Source organism: Elephas maximus, chromosome 17 (assembly GCF_024166365.1).
Source record: "Elephas maximus indicus isolate mEleMax1 chromosome 17, mEleMax1 primary haplotype, whole genome shotgun sequence".
NCBI lineage: Eukaryota > Metazoa > Chordata > Mammalia > Proboscidea > Elephantidae > Elephas > Elephas maximus.
Window position 1 is genome coordinate 70,061,123 of NC_064835.1, and position 26,660 is coordinate 70,087,782.

The 26,660-nt window shown below is 41.8% G+C and overlaps 1 protein-coding gene across 6 annotated transcripts in view; it reads right to left on the reverse strand.

Moving 5' to 3' along the window:
* Positions 1–26,660, reverse strand: part of MEIS1 (Meis homeobox 1) — a 142,577-nt gene that overhangs the window by 93,731 nt on the left and 22,186 nt on the right. For all 6 annotated transcript variants that reach the window (XM_049857622.1, XM_049857623.1, XM_049857627.1 and 3 more), the window contains exon 7: positions 18,355–18,466. In XM_049857622.1, coding sequence (XP_049713579.1) covers positions 18,355–18,466 — 112 coding nt within the window. The remainder of the gene's footprint in view (positions 1–18,354; positions 18,467–26,660) is intronic.

Here is a 26,660-nt window from a genome sequence, read left to right on the forward strand (position 1 = left end):
CATCAGGAAATGTTTGTCTCAGACATTTCTTAATTCAGGGGTGAGGGGAGGAACAAACACTGGATTGAAAACTCCTTGAGGGTAGGCAGCGGTCTTATTCATCTTTGTAGTCTTAAGAGTTATTATGGTGCATGGCATATAGGAAGTACTCTGTGAATGAATGAAATCTAATGCTAACCAGTGCCTGATCAATTCTTTCTAAAGATCCTTCCTAATTTCATTCCCTCTTCACTCTTCCTAATGAGGAAACACTGCAGAAATAAACAGACCAAGAACATATCAGTTACTAGGCTCCTTCTTAACACGGTACAGAAGGAAGGTGTTGGAGCAGAAAAACCCAGGTGATTCAGGTCCTGGTGTTCACTGGCTCACTGTGGGACCTGGGTAATTCTCACCTATAAAATGGAGACACAAATAACCGCCCTGCCACAAGATTGGTGTAAGGCTGGCAAACTAATGCAGGTGGACACATTTTATAAACTGAAAACATTTATTAAAATAAAGTGTTATTTGTTTGAGGATTTTCTGATCACCTAGCACTGCACTTAGCAAGCAGTAAGTTCTCAATAAATATTAATTAAGTAATGGATGATCAGAACAAAAAACCCACATGTCTTGGATCCTCTAAATCCCAATTCATAAGACTTCCTGTAAGAGGCTCAAAATTGGACAGACCTCGGTGAGAGACGGGAAACCAAACTCAGGCAAAGATACCTACTACTGGGTTAGACTTGGATAAGGCACATTCAGCCCCACATTAAACAAACAATACCGTCAGTCTTACGGAGAAGCAAGACCGGTAAGAGTGGAGAGGAGACTCAAGGGAACAGGCTTGAGAATCAAGCCAGTGGCACCTGCCTCATTGTTCCCCTCTTCTCCCTGCTCCCTGCCACCAATACCTCTGGTCGCAAGCCGAGAAATGGCAGTGTCATTGCTGTCATACTGTTCCTCTGAAATAGGAACCTGGATTAGCACTGACTGGCTGAAGCTCAACCCAGATAAGTCCGGGGCAATGTTGATAGGCAGCAGGAAGGAATTTGAGGAAGTGACAAGAAATGCCACGTCATTTACCATAAAGAAGGTTTTTCCCACAAAGTTGCCCAGGAAGTGGCTACACAGTAACTAAAAAAAAAAAAAAACCCAAAAAACCAAACCCGTTGCCTTCAAGTTGATTCCAACCCATAACAACCCTAGAGGACAGGGTAGAGCTGCCCCATAGGGTTTCCAAGGAGAAGCTTTGAACTGCAGACCTTTTGGTTACCAGCCTTAGCAGCCCTATCCCTAAACCACTGCACCACCAGGGCTCCACACAGTGACTGGCGCTCCAAAAAGTTCAGATACATGCTCCAGGATACAGAGCCAGCCCCGAACAATTCGTGTCCTTGCCACATCCTCCAGGGGCTACTAGGAAGAATCTAGACTCCTCCCCTCCCACATTCCTCCCTCACGCCATCCAGCAGAGCCTGAGCTGAAAGTCCAGGGTTCGTCCTGCTGCAGCAACCAGGATATCCGAGGCAGCATGCTCACCTCTCCTGTTTCTAACACATCAACCACAGAGCCGCCTATAATCCTGAGGATGTGGTTTTTTTTCACAAAAATTACAATCTTTCTGTCACAGGGAAAGGTAGGTGCCATGTCACAAAGAAACTCTTCCTAATTTCATTAACCAAGTAATGGACACCGCAATAATCTGCAATGGCATTTGTCATTGCAAAGGTTTCCACTGTGCTTCACAAAAGTTTCACAGAAGAGTAGAGGTCAGCAAGCAGTTTGTCTCTGAAGAAATTCACCGGAAAAGAACTGGGGCCTAGCAAAGGAGACCAGGGAGAGCAGGACTCTTCTATTCTGTTCGTTTTGTTTTGTTTTTTAAAGACAGCAAGAAATTCCCTACTGACTATATATGGTATGGCTTTCTTTACTTATGTTTTAACTTTCCATTCAAAGGACCTCTTCTCAGTGAAATGTATCCAAAACCTGTCTGAAATATCTTCAAAAGATAATATGGACTTTGAGACGCAGAGTAAAAGGTCAAATATGTTTAGAAAAATAATATACAGTTTTCTATATTATTCAGTAACGCTAATAACTACTTAAAAGGGAAGGCTGGACCAGATCTCAGCTTGTGTATCTAATGGGTAAATCCCATCCATCCCAGTGTTTTAAATCTCTCTACAAGAAACCCTGGCTTAGATTCTGGTATCTCAAATTGTTCCACAGCTTTTGGCTAGAGGGAAATCCAAGTCACTAGTATCCAAGAGGTTGCATGAGGACCACTGATGTCAGCAGACCACATTTTCATTCTGGAGAGCCAGGAAAATATTTCAATAGTCTTACAGTACATTTTTTGCAAGGACCTCTTTGAAAATACACAAAAGAGGAAACACTTAGAATGATATTTACTTACCCTCCCAAGATTAGCATTAATCTTGTATTAGTGGCTTACATTTACATTAAACTTGCAAATTATATAGACCCTTATTTCCATTCTACGAGCAGCTCGATTTTCTCTTTTTTTCTGTGCATGCATATCTAATCATGTGCTTACCTCGTATCACTCCGGGAACCTACACTTCTTAATTCCATGGATTTCCACAGGCAAGAATCTAGGCCACCGTTATGCACAGAAATCAATCCCACCATCACTACAGTATGCATCAAAACAACATTTTAAGAGCAAAAGTTGAAGCCAGTGGCATTGAGCCAAAGCACCTCTCCTTGAAGAGAAAATGCAGTGTGATTTTTAAGAGCAAATAGAGCAGGTTACCCAGCCTTTATGCCACATCAAAAAATGGGTAATCCTCCACGGCCCAGGGTTTCTTGATTCAAATCTGAAGCTAAGAGTTTGTGCCCAAAGAAGAGCACCAATTACCATGTTCCCCAGGCCACTTCTGGAGTGCGCAAATGTTCACCAGGTCAATTCTCTCTGTCTACATTCCCCTAATGTGATCCCATTAAGTAAGAATACGTTTATGCCTTTAATTAAAATCTCAAAGAGCATTTTGGCAACATAAATCTATTGCCTTTTTTTTTTTTTTTACAAGATCTTCATCTCTGAAACAATAATATATTAACATGATAGTTTCAAAAGAGATCATATTACTAGTATCATACATCATAGAAACACCACTGGGGTCTTCTAATATTGTATTCAATTTACTAGCTACATGATTCATGGATTATAATAATCTATGCAAATGTTATATGACAGTCATAAAAAAAACAAAAAAAGATTTTCCCCCATATCCTTTTCCCACAGCCCAAATAAAGGTGAATTAAGAAACTCTGGCAAAGGGTATGTGTCCTATTGCCATTTCCCACAGAAAATAGGATATTTTCCTCTGGGAATATAACATTTTCCTTAAACTACTGTTTATAACTCTTATCAGTTCAACAGCAATACAGCCATCAAGTCCAATCTCTTGTGGAAAAAAGTCAAGGTCAACAAGTACTTGCATTTTTGTTTATCTTTAGCTGCGATTGCTACTGACATTCAATTGGGTAATAAACATGAGGACTGTCAAATATTCCCAGCAAACAGGTGATCCAAAAGCTATCTGAGAACAAGGCCATCGCCAGGTAATCAAACAATCCTGTTATCACAATTATGATTAGAGCACCTTTATCAATGCAAACAACAGTCAATTCTGAAGGCTCATTCCCACCCCTGGGACAATGACAGAGGAAATACAGGAGGGCTCCTGTTAGAATTTCTCAGCGACAGTAATGTGTACCCCGATGAGCAGAGTGCCAACCAAAGGAAAGCCTTTCTCTTCTTATCTTTTCTATTTAAAGGCAATTTTGTGGAGCTCAAGGCAGCCATGTCCTTTACTATGCCAGCCAGATTCCCGAGCCCACTTGCCTCTCTCTGCCTGAAAACCAATTCTATGGTTATGTGTGTGTGTGTCTATTTGCAATTGTTGCATTAGTCCTTTAAGCCAGCATGGTTGCTACGTTAGAAAACACTTCGTTTTAACTTGAAAAGTGCTAGAATTGGCTCAGGGTGTTTCATTCTAAAGGGTCAGATAAAACCAAACCAAACCCATTGCCATCGAGTTGGTATATTTGAAATAAAGACCACATACTTCTTTCCCATCCATCATGAAACTCACTGATAGCCACAGGAGTTAAGCATTTGGATCCGGGCAGCACATGGCTCCATGCCATATTCGACTTACAGATTAAAAATAGAATCTGTTCCAGCTGCAAAGTAAGACACATTAAACCTACTGCCTCCATTTGAAATATGAAAATTAAATCGAAGGACTATGGCTAGAACGGAAGATGATGACTCGGATCCACGTAACACAAACCTATTGCCTCCATTCGGTTATGAAAAAGGAGCCTAAGGGATATGCCTGGAGCTTAAAAGTAATGCTTCCACTTCTTGCTATGTAGCTTTTATTAACATTCTTTCATTCAGTAGAGCAATTAATGTTTCCCAAAGCTGACTCCTTTTCTATCAGGGGCATTAGGACATCTGGAGACAAAGTAAAAGGCAATCCTTCTAAAAATATACAAACCCACATCCTGGGAAAGAAAGTGAAAACAAAAAACAAAAACAAACAAAAATTCTACATATACAAAATAAAGTCCACCTATTTGCATAGATAACGTTCAATGTAGACATACTACGTGCCAAGTAATAGTGTTTTTAGTCAATTAAATACTGTTTCTGTATAAAAAAAAAAATCCTGCATTCTTGAACATTCTGCCAAAAAGTGAATGTAAACAGAGTTGTATCAGCAGGCACAAGGGTGTACTATTTCCAATCCTGGATTCTATTAAGTCTTGGGCAGGTAATTTGAAGATTCTACCCAAAAAGAAACATTAGTGGCCTAGGAAGTGGAACAGGCTGAAGCACACCAGGGCTAGAATCCGCTGGGAGCCCATAAACATGAAGGTCCATGAAGCAAAACATCTACTCTGTGAATTCTCAGGAAATGTTCATCAATCAGCTGTCAAGCAAAGGGGGAAGTCACCTCATTTTCAGAGCAGTAAACTGATGAAATGAGTCACCAAATTCCCATGATAGCTTAGTTGGCCTCTTCCTTTCCACCCAGCCCTGGTCCTGTGGAGCCAGAGCCTTCTCCAAGGGAAAACAGTGTGGCAGAAAGAGTGGTGACCAGACTTCTGCGAGCCACCTTCAGGAAGAGGTCAGAATAGTGTCCCTTCTGCCCAGGGGTACGAGGGAAAAGCTACAGTCAGCCATGACCAGCTGGGTGTTCTTCCATATCAAGAGAGGTGAGGCTACATTTAAAAAGAAATGAGCAGGCTGGAGGGGACCTGTAGTCCATATAGCCGGTATCCTGAGACCTTGGCATCATCCCAGACCCTTCTACACACCACCACCCCTCACTTCCACTCAGTCTATCTGATCAAGTCTTTCATCTCAACAACTCTTCTCTCCAGACTCTTCCCTCTGCCTTAGTCAGATCCTCAGCATTTCTTGGTAACTGTATGCTAGCTCGAGCCTTTCCCTGCATTGATTCCTCCTTCACACAGATCTGAACACGCCATAATTCTACTTTTACACTTTTAATGACTCCAAACAAAATGGAAACTCCTAAGACATACATGATCCTCCACGATCTGGCCTCTGCTACCTCTTTGGTCTCATCTCAGACTTCTCCTTCTTCCCATCCTGTTCTCTGCTGGAAGTCCCTCAGTAGTGCAAATGGTTAAGACACTCAGCTGTTAACCGAAAGGCTGGAGGTTCAAGGCCTGGGGATCTGCTTCTGAAAAAATCAGCTACTGAAAACCTTATGGAGCACAGTTCTAAAATCAGCCATTGAAAACTTACGAAGCACAGTCCTACTTTGACACACACGGGGTCGTCATGAGTCGGAATCGACTAGATGGCAACTGGTTTGGTTCTCTGCTTACTCTGAGGCATGTACAAAGGTTCCAAAGTATGACACTTTCTCTTTCTTATCTTTATACAATCTATTTTTTTTTTTTTTTACTCATGTACCCTTCTCCTTTGTTTGTCACAAGTTTCCATCATAGACTTACTCCCTTGGGGGAGCTAGGTGAGAGATCAGCAATAGAAAAACAGGTTTTGTCTGGGGCTAACTCTCCTGGGTGAGGCAGTGGTTGCCTAGAGTGCTGTTGTGGAGAAGGACTCACTTTCCAGTCGTATTTGGTCTGAATAACAGTGCTGTGATCGATTAAGGATGCCTACCGTAGAAAGGAGCCTGGAAAGGCCATATCTATGCAGGTAGTTACTGGGCCTCTGCCAGTTTGTTCAGTGCCACTCCTCTACTTCCCAATTAATACCAAGTCTTTGCAGTCATAGGACTTAACCTACCTTATGTTAACTGTCTGCCCCTCCCCTGGCCTATCAGTTCTTGGATTCCAGGAACGACCTCTTTGTCTCTAAATTCTACACATCTAGCATAAGGCCTTGTTCATAGTGGACATTCAACTAATACTCATTAAGTTAATGAAGGGAGCTACTTCTGTTTTCACTGTTATACCCTTGGAAGTGTTATCTCTCATAAGTTTAAAATTCACGATATGAAACGACAGCTTTTTATTTGCACTAAGTTTACTCTTTTCACTTATGGGGATATTCTTGGTGTTGGGATGTAGTGAACCAAATAATAACAATATCCAATCTCCTCCAAAATCATATTCCCTCATAGCTTTCATTTTTAAAGACTGGAGCACCTGAATCTTCCAAGCCTGGGATCTCAGCTCAGCCCCTCAGCATCTCCATTTTAACTGTCACTTCCATGAATCTCTCTGGCTCCATTAACTCTTTCTTAGGGGACAAAAATCAGAGTGAGAAGAACATTCTCACCCCCACTCCTGGTCCCAAGGATAGGAAGAAAAAAACTGGGGAATGGAGATGGTCAGAAAAAGGAAACAGAGAAGTAGAGACGGGCCTTGTGGCATTCCAAAATAATGGGTCCTATTAAAACAGTCCGTAATCTGTTTCAATATTGGAAATCAAAATTAGCTTTGAAACCAAGGAATTATAAAAGTAAGAATGTGCTCTGAAATGAATCTAGACATCAAATCAATCAATCAAATATTTACCAAACACTTGCTTTAACGGCAGCATTGCACTAGGAGCTGCATGGAAAATGAGGGGAGTTTTAGGGGTGTTGTTGAGGATGTCAGTCTCCATCACCTGGCTGGAGTTCCTATGTGAGGACATGTGGGAGAATTTCTCCCAGGTCTTAATACCAGTCAAAGGCATTCTTCTGAATAACATCCACAGACACTGTAAATCTTGTAACTGATTATGTTTCATGCTTTGCTTTGGCTGCTGGGATGCTCAGAGTCAACTCAACTGCCTACTTCTAGCAATTGTACATGATCTTGTAATTCATATTCTTCTGTGTTGCCCTTATAACTGGCTTCTTGTTTATCTTCCTTTCTTTCGAATTTCTGCATCTGCTTATTTTTATCCTACTGTATACTATACTTTTGTTAATTTCCTCAAATCCTTTCTCAGAATCATGGTGAGAATGTAAAACTGCATTTTAAAGTTAAAATATAGCCTTGTATCCCAAGGTGTCAACGGGCTACCTGCCCTCTCATAGGTACCTTTTGATTGGGGCACTCAGGGAAAGAGTCAAACTAAAACATATGAAACTGTTACAGAGATAACATTGATGAAACGTTAATAATCTAGCAACAAGCCTATTGGGAAATTCAATATTTTCTGCATTCACTTTTCCGTTCCCCTTTTCTTGAAAATATGTGGTTTTGAAGAAAATTTAAGACTTGCTAGGTATTTTTTTTTTTTTTAGGTAAAGTCACATTCTCTTTTTTTACTGATATGGAAATAAGTAAAAGGAAGTTCTACTTTCCTCATCGTAAGAAATAAATTGAGCTATGGCAGGGAGGGAATGCACATGGGTTGATATTGGTAAATGGGGAAAAGCCAAAGCTAATTGTACTAATCAGATAGAATGCTTTTAGGTTAAGTAATTACAAAAAATTATCTGCAAGACTGAACTAATCCACAAAGCCAGACACTTGAGCAAAACCCAACTTACCAACTACGCTTCTGGGACCAATCAGTACAAGAGGTAGACAACGCCTACCTCTTTTTAAGGAAAATGCTTGGCATAAATTTACTGTTTGGGTTAGTTTTTGCTAGGCCAACAGCCAAAACCTCTACAGCTATGCTTAATTAGTGCTTGCATCCAGGGGTGCAAGACAGATATATTCAGGAGCAGAGCTGACTACCACATCCCAGGGGAAACACGGTGGGGCCATGTCTGCTACTGGGAAGAGGACGGGACATGAAAGCATCCTCCCAGGTAGTGCAGTTACCCCACTACAGGGTCCTGTCTCAGATTCATTCTCAACCTCCACTCCAGGATCGCCCAAAGATCCGAAAATGCTGCTGTTCGTCCCCACTCATTATCTTGTTGGAAGCTCATTTAGGGGCAAAGGATGACATCCAAGGAATGGACAGGGAAGGCAACTACCTTGGTGGCATAATTGCAGGCACATCCCAAACCCATCTACCAACAACTTCTGAAATGGTCACCCACTGAGTCTTTCCTTGAGTGTTTCTGTTGAAATGCATCTCTGGGAACCAGGACAGGTGACAACTTGGCACCTATATACACTTGGACAGAGATTGCCATGTGAGATTAGCTCTCTGGTATCCAGAAAAAAAAACCAGTCTTGAGGGAATATGGCATAATCATAGTTAGAAAGGATGGGAGAGTTGACAGTTCTCCTCAATAGGTCATTATCTATCACTGACTATGTGTCCATAACTGTGCTGGGCACAGGAGATTCAAAGATAAAGAAGGCCCAGTCCCTTCCCAGGGAGCTTCTTGGGTAGGCCAATCCATGATAGCTTGTTTCGATATAAGACAAAAGTGCACACAGAATACCATGAAAGCACAAAAGAGGGTCACTTCCTCCAGGCTAAGGGTTCAAGGAAGTTTCTTGGAGATGACACACGAACTGAGCTTAGAAGTTCTTAACCTGGCCTCCGCAGGGGGGCCAGGGTTAGCATTCAGGGAATCCATGAACTTGGAATGGAACAGAATTACCTTGTTATTCTTGCTAACCTCTACTTAGAAACAGCATTTCCTTCAAGTATGAATGTAGATAAGTAGCAAGCAACAGAATTATGAGCAAGACCTGTGACTTCGTCATCAATGGAAATCACACTTACCTTTCATAATATAGTTGTTATGAATGCCTTAAAATATTATTTATATTCATCACTATTTAAAAAATACAATAGACAATAGAATTGCTGCTTCTTGTTATCGTTGTTAGGTGTGTCAAGTAGGGCCCCCAACTCATAGGGATGCCATACTCAACAGGATTGGATCATGGTGATTGATAGAGTTTTCACTGGCTGATTTTTGAAAGCAGATCTCCAGGCCTTTCTTCCTAGTCTGTCTTAGTCTGGAAGCTCCACTGAAGCCTGTTCAGCATCACAGCAACATGCAAGCCTTCACTGACAGATGGGTGGTGGCTGCACATGAGGTGTATCGGCTGGGAATCAAACCCAGATTTCCCGCGCGGAAGGCAAGAACTTTACCACTGAACCACCACTGCCCTCAGAATTACTGCTAGGCCTTGTTACTTAAGGTACTGATAACAAAGCACTTATATTACAATGTCACAGCTTGTGTTTTCAAAAAAATATTTTGATAACTCGATATCAAAATAGTTTCTCTTGTAGTCCTGTGTAGTTTACTTTGTGCATTAACACAAATATCACTCTGAGAAGGTAACCACTGATTGCCAAAGGGGTCTCCCCTCCTATAAAAGTCAAGGCGGCTCCGATGGTTCCTACAGCAGAGGTCCTGGGTGGCCACGTGGCTGCGTGGGAGCACTGGACAGAGCTCCCAAAAGCGGGCTTCGGGTCTAAGTTGGTCTCACAGGGCCCCACACAGGATGAACCTCTCCAGGGGTCAGAGCACCAAGGCAGAGGTGCTTCACTGTAATTTAAGCCAAATGCCTCCCACCCTGTGTTTCAGTTCTGACCACAGAGTTTGCCATGTCTGAATCAGTGGCACGTTGTGAAATAAATACACTCACAGCTCCCTAAGAATACCCAGTATTTAGCGAATATTTAGCTTACTTGTGTGTGATGCTCTTGGTAGCATTCACATGCATTCTGAGGGCAAATACTACAACCTACTCATTTTTATAGCCTCACACAGAGTGCTGGACACATAGTAAGTGCTTAATCCATTCCTGACGACTTGACCAGAATGTATAAATTCACCTTCCTTCCCTTAAATACAACTCACAATCATATTTTGGTTCATCTGCAGAAGTGATTACAATTCTAAACTCTTTTTAGCTCCTTGGGCTACATTAAATGGATGTTGCCCTAAAATTAGCTTCCTCACTTTGGCCTTGCCAAGAATGACATCGTGTGAAGAATCCACCACCTGGGACAATGGATTCACTCCTCGTTTATTTTCTTGGGTGAAAACTGAAATGCATGTTTAAGCTGTGCCAGGCTTTGTGTGGTGGCTCTGGAATGCCTAGAAGGGCTGACCTGAAAAATAAGTTATTGCTTCTAGTTTAAAACCCAGTGAAGAAACTAGAGAAGAAGGGGAGGTGAGGGAGAATAAGAGAAAAGAAAGGCCTTATTTAGAAACTGAACTAAATATTTACAAATTAAGACTTGAGTTTACTAAGCTAAGCTCATCATTTTTGTCATTTAAATAAAGCAGTAAATTGGACGTTATTCATTGAGTATGGAATGTCATCTTCTATATGTGATGCATTTTTTGGTTAGTATCTGACAGTTTTGGAAAGAAAGGCCTGAGGATTAGGAACAATTAACTTCAGGGTACATTATAATAGAAAATATATTCCACTCTTGCTGAAAGGCTAAAGCTCTCACAGCCAGGAGAGCTTTCTCTAGTTTACAACAGACTCAGTGAAACTGAAAGAAAAAAAAAAGTTTCATACCTTCTAGCTGCATAGCTGAATGATGAACTAACATATCATCATTACATATATAACTGTTTACCATTCAATTGCTATTTTAGAATAGTATAGGATCCTTGAGAGAGGAAAAAGTAATGAATTCTACGGAAGTAAAGAATTGGTGCGTCATTTTTGCAATTCTCTAAGTCAACTGGAGTTGGTCTTTCTTAAAAACAAAACAAAACAAAATTCCCATCTATCACTTGCAATAAAATGCCAGTGTCTGCCCAGGTGACAATGCCAGGTGTCAGCAGCAAAGACTATGACATCACATACCAAGTCTGCGTTAAAGGCAAACTAAAGGGAAAACATAATTTTGACTTCAAGGCTACACTTAGCAGGTTTCGCAGCTTCTAAGTTTCAACTGCTGGAGTATATGATCTTGAGAAGAAATCCAGACCACGTGTTCACACATAAATAAAAATGAGCAATCAACTGAAAATATAAGACATGGCCCTGCTGACTAATGCCTTGTCTTTTCCAATGGAGGGTCAGACGTATTCAAACCCAATCACAGGAGGATGGAATCAGTAAAGGTCAATCAAAGACAAGCTGAAACTCCAACCGTCTAGCTGACCTTCAGTGCTGGTAACAAATTGCTATCAGTCAATGTCAACTAATGACAGGAGCTCTTTGGCTAATCAATTGTTCTAAAAATGATCAAGAAAACTACTCACAGGATGGCTCATTTTCACATCAATGCCTGTGAAGTATGAAAAGCTCATTTTTTGAGTTTTTAATAAGCTCGTAAGTAAAGCAGTTACTTGGTAACAGAGGTCACCTTACTGAAAAAGACAGAACCTTTGTCTGCCTTTTACATATTCTTTTATTACCATATTATAGTAAAAATATGCCCTGGATGTGCCAGAGGGCTACATAATAAAGTAGGTAACACTTCGTCTACCTTTAAGACAAATGCTTCTGTGTTAGAGGGACCTCTATTTGGGAGTAAATAATTTCAAATGCATGTTTCAGTCGTTTACAATGAAAAGGCTTGGCCTCATGTTTACCAGTGTTACAGTCATTGTTACAGCTTAGCATGGAGAAGATGCGCTTCCTGTGAAAACACACATGGCCAAGTTCATGCCCCTAAATGCACAGTTACTAACTCTAGGTGATGAAGTTATTTGTCTTTGTTTAGAGATGATCTGCTTTCAGGATGCTGGAAGTCAAAGCAACGAAGAACAGAAGACTGGTGATTCACATTGGATGAGTCAATAAAATGAAAGGTGAGTGCATTACAGGGTGTTCTTGGGAAAAACAGTTCTCTGCCTGTACACCTCATTCAGCACATCTGATAAGTTAGTAATATAGACCTTTTGATAACGGGGATCTGTGGAGTATACTAACTTCCCCTTTCTTTGTTACACCTGACTTTTTCCCATCAGGAAATCATTCTCCTATTCTGCCTGCCACCGCGTGCAAAGGCTGAGCAGCCCAACATTAAATACAACGAAAGCAGCACGTGGGTTCTGGAATGGTCTAAAGGCTGAGGCCTGTGGTCACAATTATACTTGCCTCATTTCTAAAAAGTGTATTAGTCGAAATGCATTACCGTGGCATTGAAATACAAGAAGTCCCGGGAGAAGTACAAGGCTTAAGAGGTAAGTGTGAACAAATACAGATCACTCAAGTCACTCAGACCTACAGACAAATGAAATGAAAAGAAATATATATATATATATATTTTACACTTTTCTTCATTTTTATGAGTTTTGTTTATTATAAACATTTTGTTTTTAAGCGCAACTGGAATTTTTTTTTTCCCTTAAAGAGAACTGTTTCTAAACAAGCAGTATTAACTTTATGTTTTCATCTGAAAAACTGCAAAGGGACAGCAGTTTCAGATTACACCCTAAACCTGAGTTGCTACGGTAGTTTTTCAAATTAAAATATCTTCAGTGGCCTCCACTGCTCTCAAGTTGTCCATAGGAAAGAAAGAAGGCGGCGGGGCGGGGGTGGGGGGGCCACTTAAGCCGAACCATAATTGGAAGTACGTGAAAAATGAAGTGTCAGTTTGGTCAATAAAGGGCAAAGGGCAAGGGGAACTGCAGCCCAAACTCTGTTGGCAATGTGCTCATTAAGACATCCAATCAGAGGGCTCCTTCCCACCTATCCCATTATTCATCAGACAGCTGACTGTTTCCAGTGCCTGGGCTGGGTCTGTTATTACTTTCCTTCTCCATGCAAAAAGGCGAGATGGTATATAAATCGTTGCTCAGTCATCTGGAACGTAATGTGGCCCTTCCCAACCTCCCTCTCGAGGCCCTCCCCACCCCCTCGCAGCCCACTGGCTTCCCAGGTCTCAAACAACTGCTTTGAGAGTCCCTTCAATAATAAATAGAATTGCCTTCTGCCTATAGGTTGCCTGATTCGTACAAAAGCTGATGGGGGGAGGGGGGCAATGGGGCAGTGGGAGGTACTGTGACTATTGATACATTATTATAAAGAAGTAGCAGGGTTTTCCAATTGTTCCTTTTAAAGAAACATGCTGTTTTGCTTTTTTTTTTTTTTTTCTCTTTTCCTTTTTTTTTTAGTGGGAGCAAGGTGACTATTGTTGATCTGGGTCCTGCCCCCGAAAGGAGAAGTTCGTAAGTGTTTTTTAGTGGTTCCAGAGACCCTTAAAGTCCTTTAGGGTTGAAATGTTTTACATCAAATTTCCGTGTCGAAATAATACGCATTCTTGATCCTCACAAAAGCAGCAAATAAGATGAGCTTTAAGTGGGAAACGTTCTCGAGAGAAATAGCCTTGCTTGTCTTCTCTGCTCCTATTCTCAATTCAATAAATCTTTGAATGAGTGAGATGTTTAGGCTCTTAATACATAATACAAATTAATCATATCAGTCATCAAGCGCCTTCATAAATAACCTCAGTCATCACTCTCCTTAGTAGGCAAGACTAGATCCTCACTCCCCAGCAGAGTATAAACGCCCTGAGGCTAAGGCTGATTCTGTCTAGTTCATGGCAGTGTCGCCAATACAGAGGACAGCTCAGGCACTCGGAAAAGCGTTGTTGAATTGATCACAGAGCCGTCCACCGAATGCTCTGAGCTGCTTTCCCATGCCCTGTTGTTGCTGGTTGCCCTCGAGTGGGCTCAGGGTGACACCACGTGCGCAGAGTAGAACTGCTCCATACAGTTTTCAAGACTGTGACCTTCTGGGCGCAGATCACCAGGCCCATCATCCGAGGTACCTCTGGGTGTGTTCGAACTGCCAACATTTCAGCTGGTAGTTGAGCATTTAACTGCTTGCACCACCCAGATTCATGCCTGGCCCACTAAAGTACTATTTCAAAAAAAAACCAAAACCTGTTGCCGTTGATTCAATTCCAACTCCTAGTGACCCTGTAGGACAGAGTAGAACTGCCCCATAGGATTTCCAAGTTGCAGCTGGTGCATTCGAACCGCTGACATTTTGGTTAGCAGCCAAACTCTTAACCACTGCGCCACCAGGGCAAGGACACGGTTATGTAGGAGCTTGGGCTCTGGAGTCAGGCTGCAAAGGTTAAATCCCACTGTGTGACCTTGGACAAATCTGCCAGCCTCTCTGAACCTCCACAACTTTTGCTTACCCAAAAACCGGTAGCCCTTAATACACTATTTTATTACTTTATTATTATCGTTTATTCTATTCTTTTCAACCAAAAAAAGGGACATGTCCAAACTCAAAATGTGGTCAATTATAGCTAAAGCTGCTGTGAGTCCTGGAGAGCTTGCGGCAGCCCTCCTGGGAGGGAGGACAAACTGATAGGAAAGAGGCACCAGTTTACTTGGTATTCTCCCACTGCAAACCACACACGTGCTTGAGTAGACCTGACTGTGGTCACTGGAGCACCGCACAGACTAGGATAAAGAAGACATGTGGAAGAGTCCAGCACCTCCAATGTGTACCTCCTATCATTAGACACAGCTGGGAGTCCTAAGCCGAAAGACCAAGGTCCTAGACTTGACTCTGACAGTTACTCACACCTGAATCTTTCTGAGCTTTGTTTTTTTTTTTCCTGCAAAATGGGAAAAAAGAACTCGTTGAAAGAGACAAAACAAGGATTCAATGTAGTATCTTTGAAAGTGCTCTGGGAAATTCAAGAGTACACAAAATTACTGTTGTAGCAGCAGCAGCAGAACCAACTAAACAAGCCTCTTGGAAGGGAATGCACAGATGTGAGGCCTCCCTCTTAAATGCCTTTTCAAAGGGTTTCACTCTGAAAGAATCAAGTTCCTGCAAGGTGTTAATATTCAATGAAAGCAGACATCGTGGGAAGAGTTGTCTTGATAAATAATTTGAGTTTGGGGAAAGATATAATATGCACATCAAGAATAAGCATTAAATCTCTGAATAAAAACATGGTTGGCCTGTCTTAATCACAAAGCTTACACAGATTCTCCTTACAACACCCAGGATTGGATTTTGTACCCCCCTTTTTTATGCTTAGGTAAAAATTTGTCCTGAAACTATTTCATCAATCAGAGCAGCTACCAATCTGGCAAATTATCAGGCACTTGAAGTCCTCCAGACTGCTGGAGTTCTAACTAGGAACGGTTACTGAATCTTGAAGTCTGTGAGACTTTAACATTTCCTGGATGATTTATTTTATTTACTTGGAAAGCCCAAAAGAATAGGACTCAGTTGAGCTATAGCCTGCTATATACCTCCACTGTGCTGCAGATAAGGTTCTTTACAGAGGACCAAAGCCTAGGGGATTTCTTTCTTTTTTTTTTTTTTTTGGTACCACAGGTGCCATAATGAAGTGGTGAAAATTGAAAAGGAAGAGAAGAAAAAGAAACACAGTGCAAACAATATAGTAGAGAAAGTTTTAAAATATGTATTACTCCTGTCTGTGGGGGAAACACCTCTTTGGATATGTTCTTGACAGATTGAGTTATTTCTGTCTATTGGGTATGTATAAAGACATATTTATGGATTTATAAATCTTTGGAAGAGGGCTGTTATTTACCCAGTTGACTAAAATGGACTCAAACTGTGTAAATAACTATTTAGGACATGCACGATGGGCCAAATGCTGGCAGAGCTTACACATCCATGCCTGCCAGAAAAGGCAGACAGGGAAAACATGGAAAAGCCACTGTGCACAGTTAATCCGCAGGCTGCATAAAGACCCAGCTCCACAGGTCTCAGGGATGAAAAAAAGGTTCAGGAGGGTCAGGGTTGGCATGGAAATGTGCATAAGTTGTTGCAGCAACGCTTCCAGGCATCATTCCGCATTTAGCAGGAGTAAATCACACTGCCCACGTGAACCCACAGGGAAGGGCAAGTAAGAATACAGCTCACACCACCTCTGTCATTCAGCAGGGCTTCCGGGGGAACAGTAGAAACAGGAAGTTTCTATTGGATCACCGGGGAAGTCATTTTTTTCAGTTCTTTGGAGGGGAAATGGGGGAAGAGGGTAGGATGAGAAGAATCTTAGATAAAGGAATCAGGAAACTGGAACTTGAGGCCTAATGCTACACTGGGTCCTCAACGAGTCAACTTATCCATCTGTCAAATGGGGCTAGACCTCCTTTATCTGCCACCCAGCACTGTTTTAAGGTTCAACTGAGGTAATACAAGTGAGACAATTTTTGTGAAAGTGCTTTTGGAAAAAACAGGTGGTGGCCTCATATGAAGAAATGTAAAAAGGAAACTACGTAAGTCGAAAACTCTGGTAACGTGAAGAATACACGGCTCCTGGTTACAATAAAATTCATTATTAAATTGGCCTTAGGAGAACACTTGTTGCAAGGAAAAAGACACAGGCAGAATTCCTAATTCCTTGTCATGGCATCTCAGAGGGAAAGAATTAGTATTGGGCCCTGGCCCTCTGAAAATCCTTTTATCAGATTATGTTTAAGAAAACTGCTAGGCTACCATTTGAAATTCAAGCACATTTCAGCAGCATGCAAACCTTCAAAGCAGCAGCAAAACTACCTCAGTGTGGGTTGATGATATAGACTTTTTTTTAAAGCAAGAAATAAAAAAAGGAAAAGAAACAAACGAGCAAACCACGAGGCTGCGACCCCACGCAGCAGTTTTGGACTACAGGAGAGAAATGTAGATTCCAGCCACACCTTTTGGAAAATGAGGGGGTGTAAGTGGAAGTCTGAAAGTAGGGCTTTATATCCAAAGTGCTGACACCACCTTAACTACAGCGCTGTGAACAGCAACACCATACCATATATATGCACACGCTTGAAAGAAAAGAAGGCCCCTTGGATTTATGCTGGATATCATTTTCCAGTAGAAGTCAGAGGTCAGGGGTTACCTGTTTCTGCCTCGGCTCTGAATCAGTTTACTATTCCGGGCTGCGTTTTTACTAGACTGTAGTTGTTGTGAAGTCAGCAACTTTTCTTTGAACAATAAAATGTCTCAAATGCCTAAAATTCTATTTGTGCAAGTTATTCCCGGTGCAAATAGCAGACATGTGCCTAAAAAATTTGTTAACTCCCCTGTTTTTGTTTTCAAAGGAATCATGTGAAATTCACTGTAGACTTTGCAATTCTAACTGGTCTAGCCCCACTAAATTAGAAAACAAAATCCCTTTTGTTGTCTAACAGTACTTTGATGAAACACAATCATAAAGCCAGATTTTCAAGTATGTACCTACTGTGGGCTCAGAGTCAACTTCAATAAAGTAGTCTTTTTGTATTTAGACTGAGATTCCTCCTTTAAGCTTTAATTGCATTAACTGAACCCAAAATTCACTGCTGAAGATCTCATCAAACACGGAACAGGCAATTAAATGCTCATTTACCTTTTTGGTGAAGACTAAACTTACTTTTACAACTTTATTTCCTACTAGTTAGAGTCAGACATGGACACCCATGGACACCCACATGCATGCACAGGTATGTGAATACAAAGTACAACCCAAATTAAATCGGTCTGGTTTCTTTCCTTCTCCTCCTAACTTCATTTAGTCTGCTGTGTGATGAAGTCAAGCACTGAATAGATTTCGGTAAGCAAAAACAGAAAAATGGCTCAACCCAGTGGACAGGGAAGCCAAACACGGGCTTCTGAAAGGACGATTGCCTTCTAAGCATCTTCAAGACATCATTAACTGTAAATCCTAGTGGGTGTTTCTTCATGATCCCTTCAAAAGCATTTGAAGGGAAGTAATAATCATACTTTTAATTTGCATAGCAGAGTATCAGTGGCATACTATTTATGCACACTTGAACTTGGCCTCCGTCAACTTTCTGACCCTATTTTATGGAGGTAGCCAGGTGACGGGCTGTTAGGCAGCAAGAATGGCATAGGAGAAGAAAAGGGTCAAGGAATAAAATAAGATGAACTGACTCCCTAATTATACGGGGTTTATGTTCTAGGAAAAACTGTATAAATAGTACCTAACTAGACATGGCTGATTTTTCCAACCCTTCAAGATAAAACAGGGAGCGAAGAGAATGAGAACACCTCTCCTACCTTGCTCACTGCTGTTGTCCCCGCTGTGTGATGTGTGGCCACCGCTGGAAGGGCCCGGGGTTCCTCCTGAACGGGTAGATGCCGTGTCATCGTGATCTCGGTTCCAAGAGGGCTGTGGGGCAGAAATCAGAAATCCAAATGGAGCCGTCTGTTAACACTTGCCGAGTTAAGATCTCACGGCATAATGAGAAAGCGATGGAAGGCTAGACTGGGCCACCACACCCATCCCTCTCGGACCCCCTTTAAAAGTGGTTCCAGCTCAAAGCTACACTGGCACATTTAAAATTTGCCGATTTCTCCTTCCAAGCTAAAATAATATCGACAAAATAGTTTTTCTGGAAGTAATCGTATGCTTTATTACCAAGGAAAACAGAAACATTCCAGGCAAAGAGGGAAAAATTAATGCTGCCACTTGATTCTGACTATATTTTTAACATCAACACACCCTCTGGCACGACAGCCTGCTACTCGGCAAATGCAAAATGAGAGTGGTGGTCTGTAGCTCTGGGGCTTAGAGAGGCCTCTGATTCAACCAGGAAGACAAACATGGCAGCGCTTTCAAGACCTCACAATTAGGCCTGGGTCCATAATAGCTCGTATGTGTCAGCTGTTTGCCGGATGGTACGTGGCAAATGGACCAGGCACAGGGACAAAAAAGAAACGAGAATAACAATAGGTTCACATGGACTGTGTACACTCAGCCCCATGCCGAGCCTTCTTGTACTATTGAACGAAAAACAGATGTTGCTTCTTATCACTTGGTTCATTCGAAAGTAACAGTCAGATAGGAAAAACTGGCTGTAAATTAAATTCTTGGGGAAAACAATCATGGTGACACTTCTCCCAAATCTCCCTTTATCGCCAGAAAAGATTTTAATTAGCTTTTAGTGCTAGATTTCCAAACAGCCTGGTGAGTCACCGGGCACCCTGCAGGGCGAATGGGGCAGAAGAGAAAGCAGATTCTTGGCTCGCAAGGGTCTCGCCCTCAAGATTATGAGTGGGAATGCAGGATGATCTCGAATGTAAAGTATGTATACATCCTCTCAGTCATACAGTGTCATGGCTCATGACTGGGGACTATTAAAGTTAACTGACCCTCCCAATCTTTTTAACATGCCTAGAAAAATCAAAGTGCTCTTTGCTTATTTCTTGAAAAGTATTTTCACATCCCAGAGAAGATAAGAAGGACTGAGGAGATCCAAATGTTTTAAACACTCAGGGGGAGAAAAGTAAAGATCCCATCTAAGGCGTTGGCTGCTTAGGAATCCAAGGGAAAGATTCACTTTTCCTGAAAAAGATGCTTTCCCTGCTATGCATGCTGTCATCATGGCCAGAGTCCGAGAATAGCCTGAAAAATGAAATAAAGTCACAGAAAAATATGCCACTTGTCTGTTTGACTCAGCCATTATGCATATTCTAAAAAAAAAAAAAACAGTGCTAATTATCTGCTGCGTCTGTGATTGAAAGATACGTGGGCTGTGAAAGGAGAGTTTATTGCAAATCCGTATTCTGCAGCATACCAGGAGAGTGCTGTAAGACGTAATCTGGGCCACATGCTCAGAATGCAAACAGTTAATGCATAAATTTTCAGTTTGTACAACTGCAGCTCTAAAAGGGAGACTTGTTTATTCAGAGCTCTGCAGACAGAACAGTACAGCACCCAGGGGGCAGCCAATGCCAGGCACAAAACCCCGGTGCCTCTACATGTAAAAGGATGTTTTTCTATGTGCTACAAATCCCACTTGAAAATATAATTAGAAGGAGAAAATGGCAAACTATTGCATTAACTGTAATTGAACAAAAGACCGGCAAGGCATGTGGGAGGCTGCAGGAACCCGTGGGAGTTGCATGAGATCTTGCAAGTGACATCTCCTGGGCACTCTCATTTTATTTATGTTGTCCCTCACTACTACTGTTGACTGGTGATCTGACTTGTAATTAATAGAAAAGCTAGCGATAACGAGCTAAAATATAGAGCAACAGACTTACCTCATCAGAAACATGTTTGTTAATCTGATTAAGACCAGGACTCCAAAAAGGTGATTTAGAACCAAAGAATTATACCATGTTATACAGAAAACTGTCCTCCTTCATGCTACAACAGACCTGATATATTCGCTATCTTCTAATGAGCTCCACTGATTTATTCAGCTCTGCTCCGCTCCCTCCCCCACTTTTCTCCTGTGCAGGATGTAGATTAATTCAATGCTTAATTGTTTAGTAAATTCAATTTTCCACATTCTATTCTGCATAGCTTTAGCTAAGGTTCTTAAATCTTCAGCGGTGAGCCCTGAGCCCAGTGTTTGTGATCTGTGCCTACCTTTTTTCAATCACCATTTTTCTTCATCCACCACTTAATTCACCATGAAAAGATTTTCCTTGCTGGAAATTCTGATTCCGCTATGATCTGTGAGGCATTCCAATTCATTGCATTTTCATTGTGTTGGGTCTTAGATGCTGGGCTCCTCTTTTCTCACAGCTATCGCCACATTATACAGGCACTCATGCAAGAAATGTTGGATTCCACCTCAGTTTATCCAAATTTTGTGCAACCTATATGTTTAAATGTGTGTGTTCACCCAAGGTAGGAGCCAATATTTTCCACCTAATATCATTCTTCTCACAGCCTTGCTCTTCCAGGTCTGTGAATACGGAATGCACTTCTATGAAATGAAATCTAACTTCTGTGGTCCTCTCTTGGATTAGCATTTCACATACTAGTGTTTCAAAAACGGTGTAGTCACATGAAACTGAGCATTAGAAGAAATCCACAAGGTTACCAAAACAAAGCAAGAATTATGTTTAGTTCAGTTCATTAAGCATGATTAAAGTCTAAGTATCAAAAATAGCTCATGAACTCTTCCAGTATAAATATGTAAGACGGCCCTAATCAGAAAGAACTCCCCCTAAATCCATTGCTAACGAAACTCAGTTACAATAATATACCTTGGTGACTATAAGTGGCAAACAACATCATTATTATTTTTAAAATAAAATATGTGCATATGATTATGTACATTTATCTGTGAAGTTGTGAGTTGCTTGGGGCCACTTGTAAAGGAAGGCTGACAGACAGAATAAAATCAAATGATACACTGCATCGGATGCATAGCAAACCTTAGTCATGGTTCCAAATTAAGTCTCAAAGATGTTTCTTACTTCAACGTATATAATTCCAGAGTAAGCAATGGCTGTGTTCTCATCCTTTGGAAGTAAACCAAGACAAGAGGCCCTAACCTCTTGAAGCCCATGGACTTTCTATGGAAGACTTCAACGAGGTCTTGTTTTAAAAATATTTGTGTTTATGTACATACTTTCATTTTTTTCCCCTCTGGGGATAGTGTTCGTAACTTTTTATGAGATTCTCAGAGGGGTATGTGATCCTCCAAAAGTTTGAGAACCCCTGCTTTAGGAGAAGTTCTCAGGGTTAGACAGGTAAACCAGGGCTGGAAAGGACCTTACGGATCATCCAGTCTACACTGTAACTCCAATTTTGAAGGACAGTGGTTCCCCAGCTGAGGGCATTGGTGGCTCAGTGGTACGATTCTCACCTTCCATGCCACAGACCTGGGTTCGATTCTCAGCCAAGGCACCCCATACACTGCCACCACTCATCTGTCGGTGGAAATCGGCATGGTGCTATGATGCTGAGTATGTTTCAGCATAGCTTCCATACTAAGGCAGACTAGGAAGGAAGAAAAGCCTGGTGATCTACTTCTGAAAATCACCCAATGAAAACCCTATGGATCACAATTGTCCAATCCACAGCTGATCGTGGAGACGGTGCAGAATTGGGCAGCATTTTGTTCCATTGTACCTGAGGTCTTCATGAGTGGGAGGCCAACCAATGGTAGCTAACAACAACATAGTCCTCCAGACACTATATGCATTGACAGAGGCAGCCAGCTAGGGCTTTGCTCCATCAGGAAGTTCTTCTTAGTCAATATATAAATATATCATAGAATATATAAACCAAAAGGCCTCTCTTTAATCTCTACCCATGCTTTTTTCCAGTTCTGGGGCCCCAAAAGAGAGCCATTTTAATTTACCTGAAATAACTTGAAGCAAGCTATGGTTCCCTGTATGCCTTCTCTCTGAGACAGCTGGAACACACTCATTTCTTTCTACCATCCCTCAGCAATGCTCCACAGTAAGCAGTTTGTGTTTTATGATAAGTTAAATTCATTGAGTAGTATTTTTTTTATTTATAAGGCAATTTCACTGGTGTCTGGGATTGATATTGAAATGGAAGTGGTAGCCTCCCCTAACTATAGACTCCTCCAAGGCAAAAATGGTAGCTTAATCTCCTCTGTCTTTCCCTTTTTTCCCCCAGCATAGTGTATGACTTGTATTCCAAACCCATTGCCATCAAGTCGATTCTAACTCATAGCTACCCTGTAGGACAGAGTAGAACAATCCCATAGGGTTTCCAAGGTGGTGATCTTTATGGAAGCAGACTGCCACTTCTTCCTCCTGTGGAGTGGCTGGTGGGTTCAAACTGCTGTTAGCAGCCAAGCACTTAAACACTGCACCATCAGGGCTACCCTGACTTGTGTTCAGCACTCATTAAATACTTACTGAACTAAACTAAATTGTTCATTAGTTACTGTTTCACCAATATTTTAACAAACAAACTTCAACTTCAAAAACTAGCCTGCCTTCCTGAATAAAGCTATTCATCAGTGACTTTTTTTTCCTTCTTTCCTTGATGAATCCTTTCTCCAGCTATGCCTTAAATTTGGACATACTTCAGGATTCGGTCCTCTTATCCATTTCCATGTTTTTCCTTGGACTATTCTTTTCACTATCACAGTTTGAGTTGTCACACACATGCTACCAAGTTTGTGTCTCTGGACCTTTTGTTTGGTCTTTAGACTTTGTAGGTCCCAATACCTGCTAACTATCTCTCTGCAAAGAGTCCTGGTAGGTAAAAACTGTTAACATGCTAGGCTGCTAACCAAAAGGTCGATGGTTTGAGTCTACCCAGAGGTATCCAGGAAGACAGGCCTGGTGATTTACTTCCCAAAAATCAGCCTTTGAAAACTCTGTGGAGCACAGTTCTATCCTGATACACATGGGGTCACCAGAGTCAAAGTTGACTCAATGGCAACGGGTTTATATTTCTGCAAAAATGTCCACCCAGCTCAACAAGCCCAAAGCTAAACACTTCCTCTCCCCACCAAATCTCCTACTAGTTCTTCTTTGTTCTCAGTCCTCCCAGTGAACCCAGTGCCATCAAGTCCATGGTGTAAATCTGAGAACCATCCGTGACCTCGCTCTCTCTTTCTCACCACCTCCCCACCCAATCAGTTATCAAGTCTTGACCATCTTTACCTGTAAATTGTTCTCAGATCAATCTCGCATTTTCTATATTAATGATTGCTCTTCTTCTTTAGGCCTACATCACTCCCCCACTTTAAAAGGCTCAGTTTCATAGAACACAAGCTTAAGGAGGGCAGACATTGTATCAGTCTTGCTTACCATTGCATCCTGAGCACCAAGTACAGTGCCCAGTAATTTGCTGGCACTCAAAAACTGTTCGTTGAAAGAATGAATGGCTCTTACTGCCTATAGAATACAATCTGGTATACAAAGCCCTTCACAATCCAGCCCCTGGGGACCATTCTTCTCCTTTTTTGCTTATTCTCCAGCAGCACCCAATTGCACTTGATTTCTGGTAGATACCCTGCTGCTTATCCCTCCGGACCCAAGTTCACCTTTCCATCTGCGTGGAATGCCCTGCTGTGCCCTGCCTGACCCTAATCCCTGATTACCTCCTACATTTTATTTAAGGTAAAGCTCAGATATCACCTCCCCCAGAAAGCCTTCCCTAATACACACACACCACCTCCAGCATGAGTCAGGCTCAGAGCATCTCATGTACACCTCTGTCATTACATTGCTTTGTGGCTGTCTCTGATTCTGCACTATGAATGTTTTAAAGTCCAGGACTACATCTTATTTTCTATTTTATTCTCAACCCTAGGGAAATTTCTCTATCATGGTAGATACAAATACACGTTTCTAATGAATGAATAACCTAAGTACTATGTTTCGTGTAGTGAAAAACAGGTGAAATTGTGCACTACAGATCAGAAGTAAGCACAAGTAAGCCTGTGTGTACCTTGCTTATTGGGTAATCTGTCCCTGATCTCATCAGCATGATGCCACAATCATGTTTTCAAATCAAAAATAAATAGTAGGGTTTTTGTACTTAGTTTTAAACTTCTGTCCTACCGGTCCCATTCAAAAAGGTGAATCATTGCAAGTCTAGTGATTTTCACTCTCAAGGGGTCAGCTAGCAGCTACACAGAAATTGACAGAAACAGTCACAGTGCTAAAAATTTGAAGTCAGTCTGCACCTGCCAATAGGCAGCTTTCTCTTTTGGGAGGTACATTTACTATTTCAAACCACTAGGGTCTCCTTAGGAAATGATCTCTAGTGACCTGAAAGAGCTGGCTTGTCTCCAAACGTGAACAACCCAGTCCCTCCAGATCAGAGGAGCCACCAGTCCACGTGGGGAATGTGACAATGTGCTATGATGCACACGCATGCACACACGCTCACATCCCCACATCTGCACGTGTGCACACAACACACACATTCACACACGCACACCCTGCATGCCCATGTAGCATAGTGGACAGGGTCACCAAACACCTCCACCCCGCACTGCCAGGGTGGCCACATCTAATGAACCCTACCCCTTTGATGTTTCATCTCTGTCTAAATGGTGTCTCTCAGGATCCTTACATGCACAGAGGTTCAGCAGAGAAGACTTCTTGTACACCCCTCAGTCAATGATGTCATTCCAGGAAAAGGAAACAGAGAAACCCATGTCCAGAAAGATGAGGAAGAGAGAAAGGGCCCACGTACTGCTGTGAGACACACATGCATATCTATCTGTGTGTTCCTGAAGCTGGGGGGAGACAGGGTGCTGAGCAGTTTTTTTATTTATAGGTGTTTAAAATCTGGACCCTGGTGCAGCAGTGGTTAAGGGTTAAGGTTGGCAATTTAAATTCACCAGCAGCTTCTTAAAAACCATATGGGGCAGTTTTACTCTGTCCTATAGGAGACCCTGGTGGCATAGTGGTTAAGTGCTACGGCTGCTAACCAAAGGGTCGGCAGTTCGAATCCGCCAGGTGCTCCTTGGAAACTCTATGGGGCAGTTCTACTCTGTCCTATAGGGTCGCTATGAGTCGGAATCGACTTGATGGCACTGGGTTTGGTTTTGGTTTTTATAGGGTTGCTATGAGTCAGAATTGACTCAATGGCAATGAGTTTGGTTATGTTTTGTTTTTTGGTTTATTTAAAATCTGATAAGCTTGATAAGCTTAAATTCCTATTTGAAATTCTAGTGCATCCATTAGTATGTTTGATAGTCAAAACATGCGATATAGTCATTCAATTCACTCAACCAACACTTAATGAGCACCGACAGTTTGCTAAGAAGAGACAGCAGTGATTCAGTGGCAGAATCCTCACCTTCCATGAGGGAGACCTAGGTTTGATTCCGGTCCACTGAGTCGCACGCACAGCCGCCACCCACCTCTCAGTGGAGGCTTACATGTTGCTATGAGGCTGAACAGATATCAGTGGAGCCTCTAGACTAAGAAAGACTAGGAAGAAAGGCCTGGCGATCTACTTTCAAAATCAGCCAATGAAAACCCTATAGATCATAAGAGTCCAATCCTACCGTGCATGGGGTCACCATGAGTCAGGAGCCAAATCTATGTCAGCTAACAACAACAACGATTTGCTAGATCCCTAGGTAAAGTCTGCTCTGCACCAGACTAACAAAACATACTCCTTTTGAGGCTGTGTCTACTCCACTTCAAATACAAGTTAATTCAGAAAAAAGAAGATAAAGTTCTTTATACGAATTTCCAAAACAAAACAAAACAAAAAAATCCCTGGATATCATTAAGCAAAATTCATTTAGCCAAGACAAGTTTGGGCAGTATTGTGTTGTTTTTAAAGACAGTAAAACTGCCCTCTTACTTTTTACACATTTTTAAATGTCTTAAACATCGGTAAATTACTAGTTCAGTGGAAATGCACGCTGCAGATTCAGGGACCATGTTTAAATGTGCTTGAAGATGGTTTCGACATTCTGTGAAACAGTGTTTTAGGGAACCTTTCATAAGTCCACACTCTGTCCTGCCGAAAGAGGATACAAGGAAAGACAGGTGATGGTTGGTGCTGGCCAACTGGACCAGGCTGAGGTCTTCGTGGTGATGGGCCATGCTCCCCTTTGGCGGGGAGGCAAACTTTTTAAAATGTTATCTCCCTCAAACATTTCTTC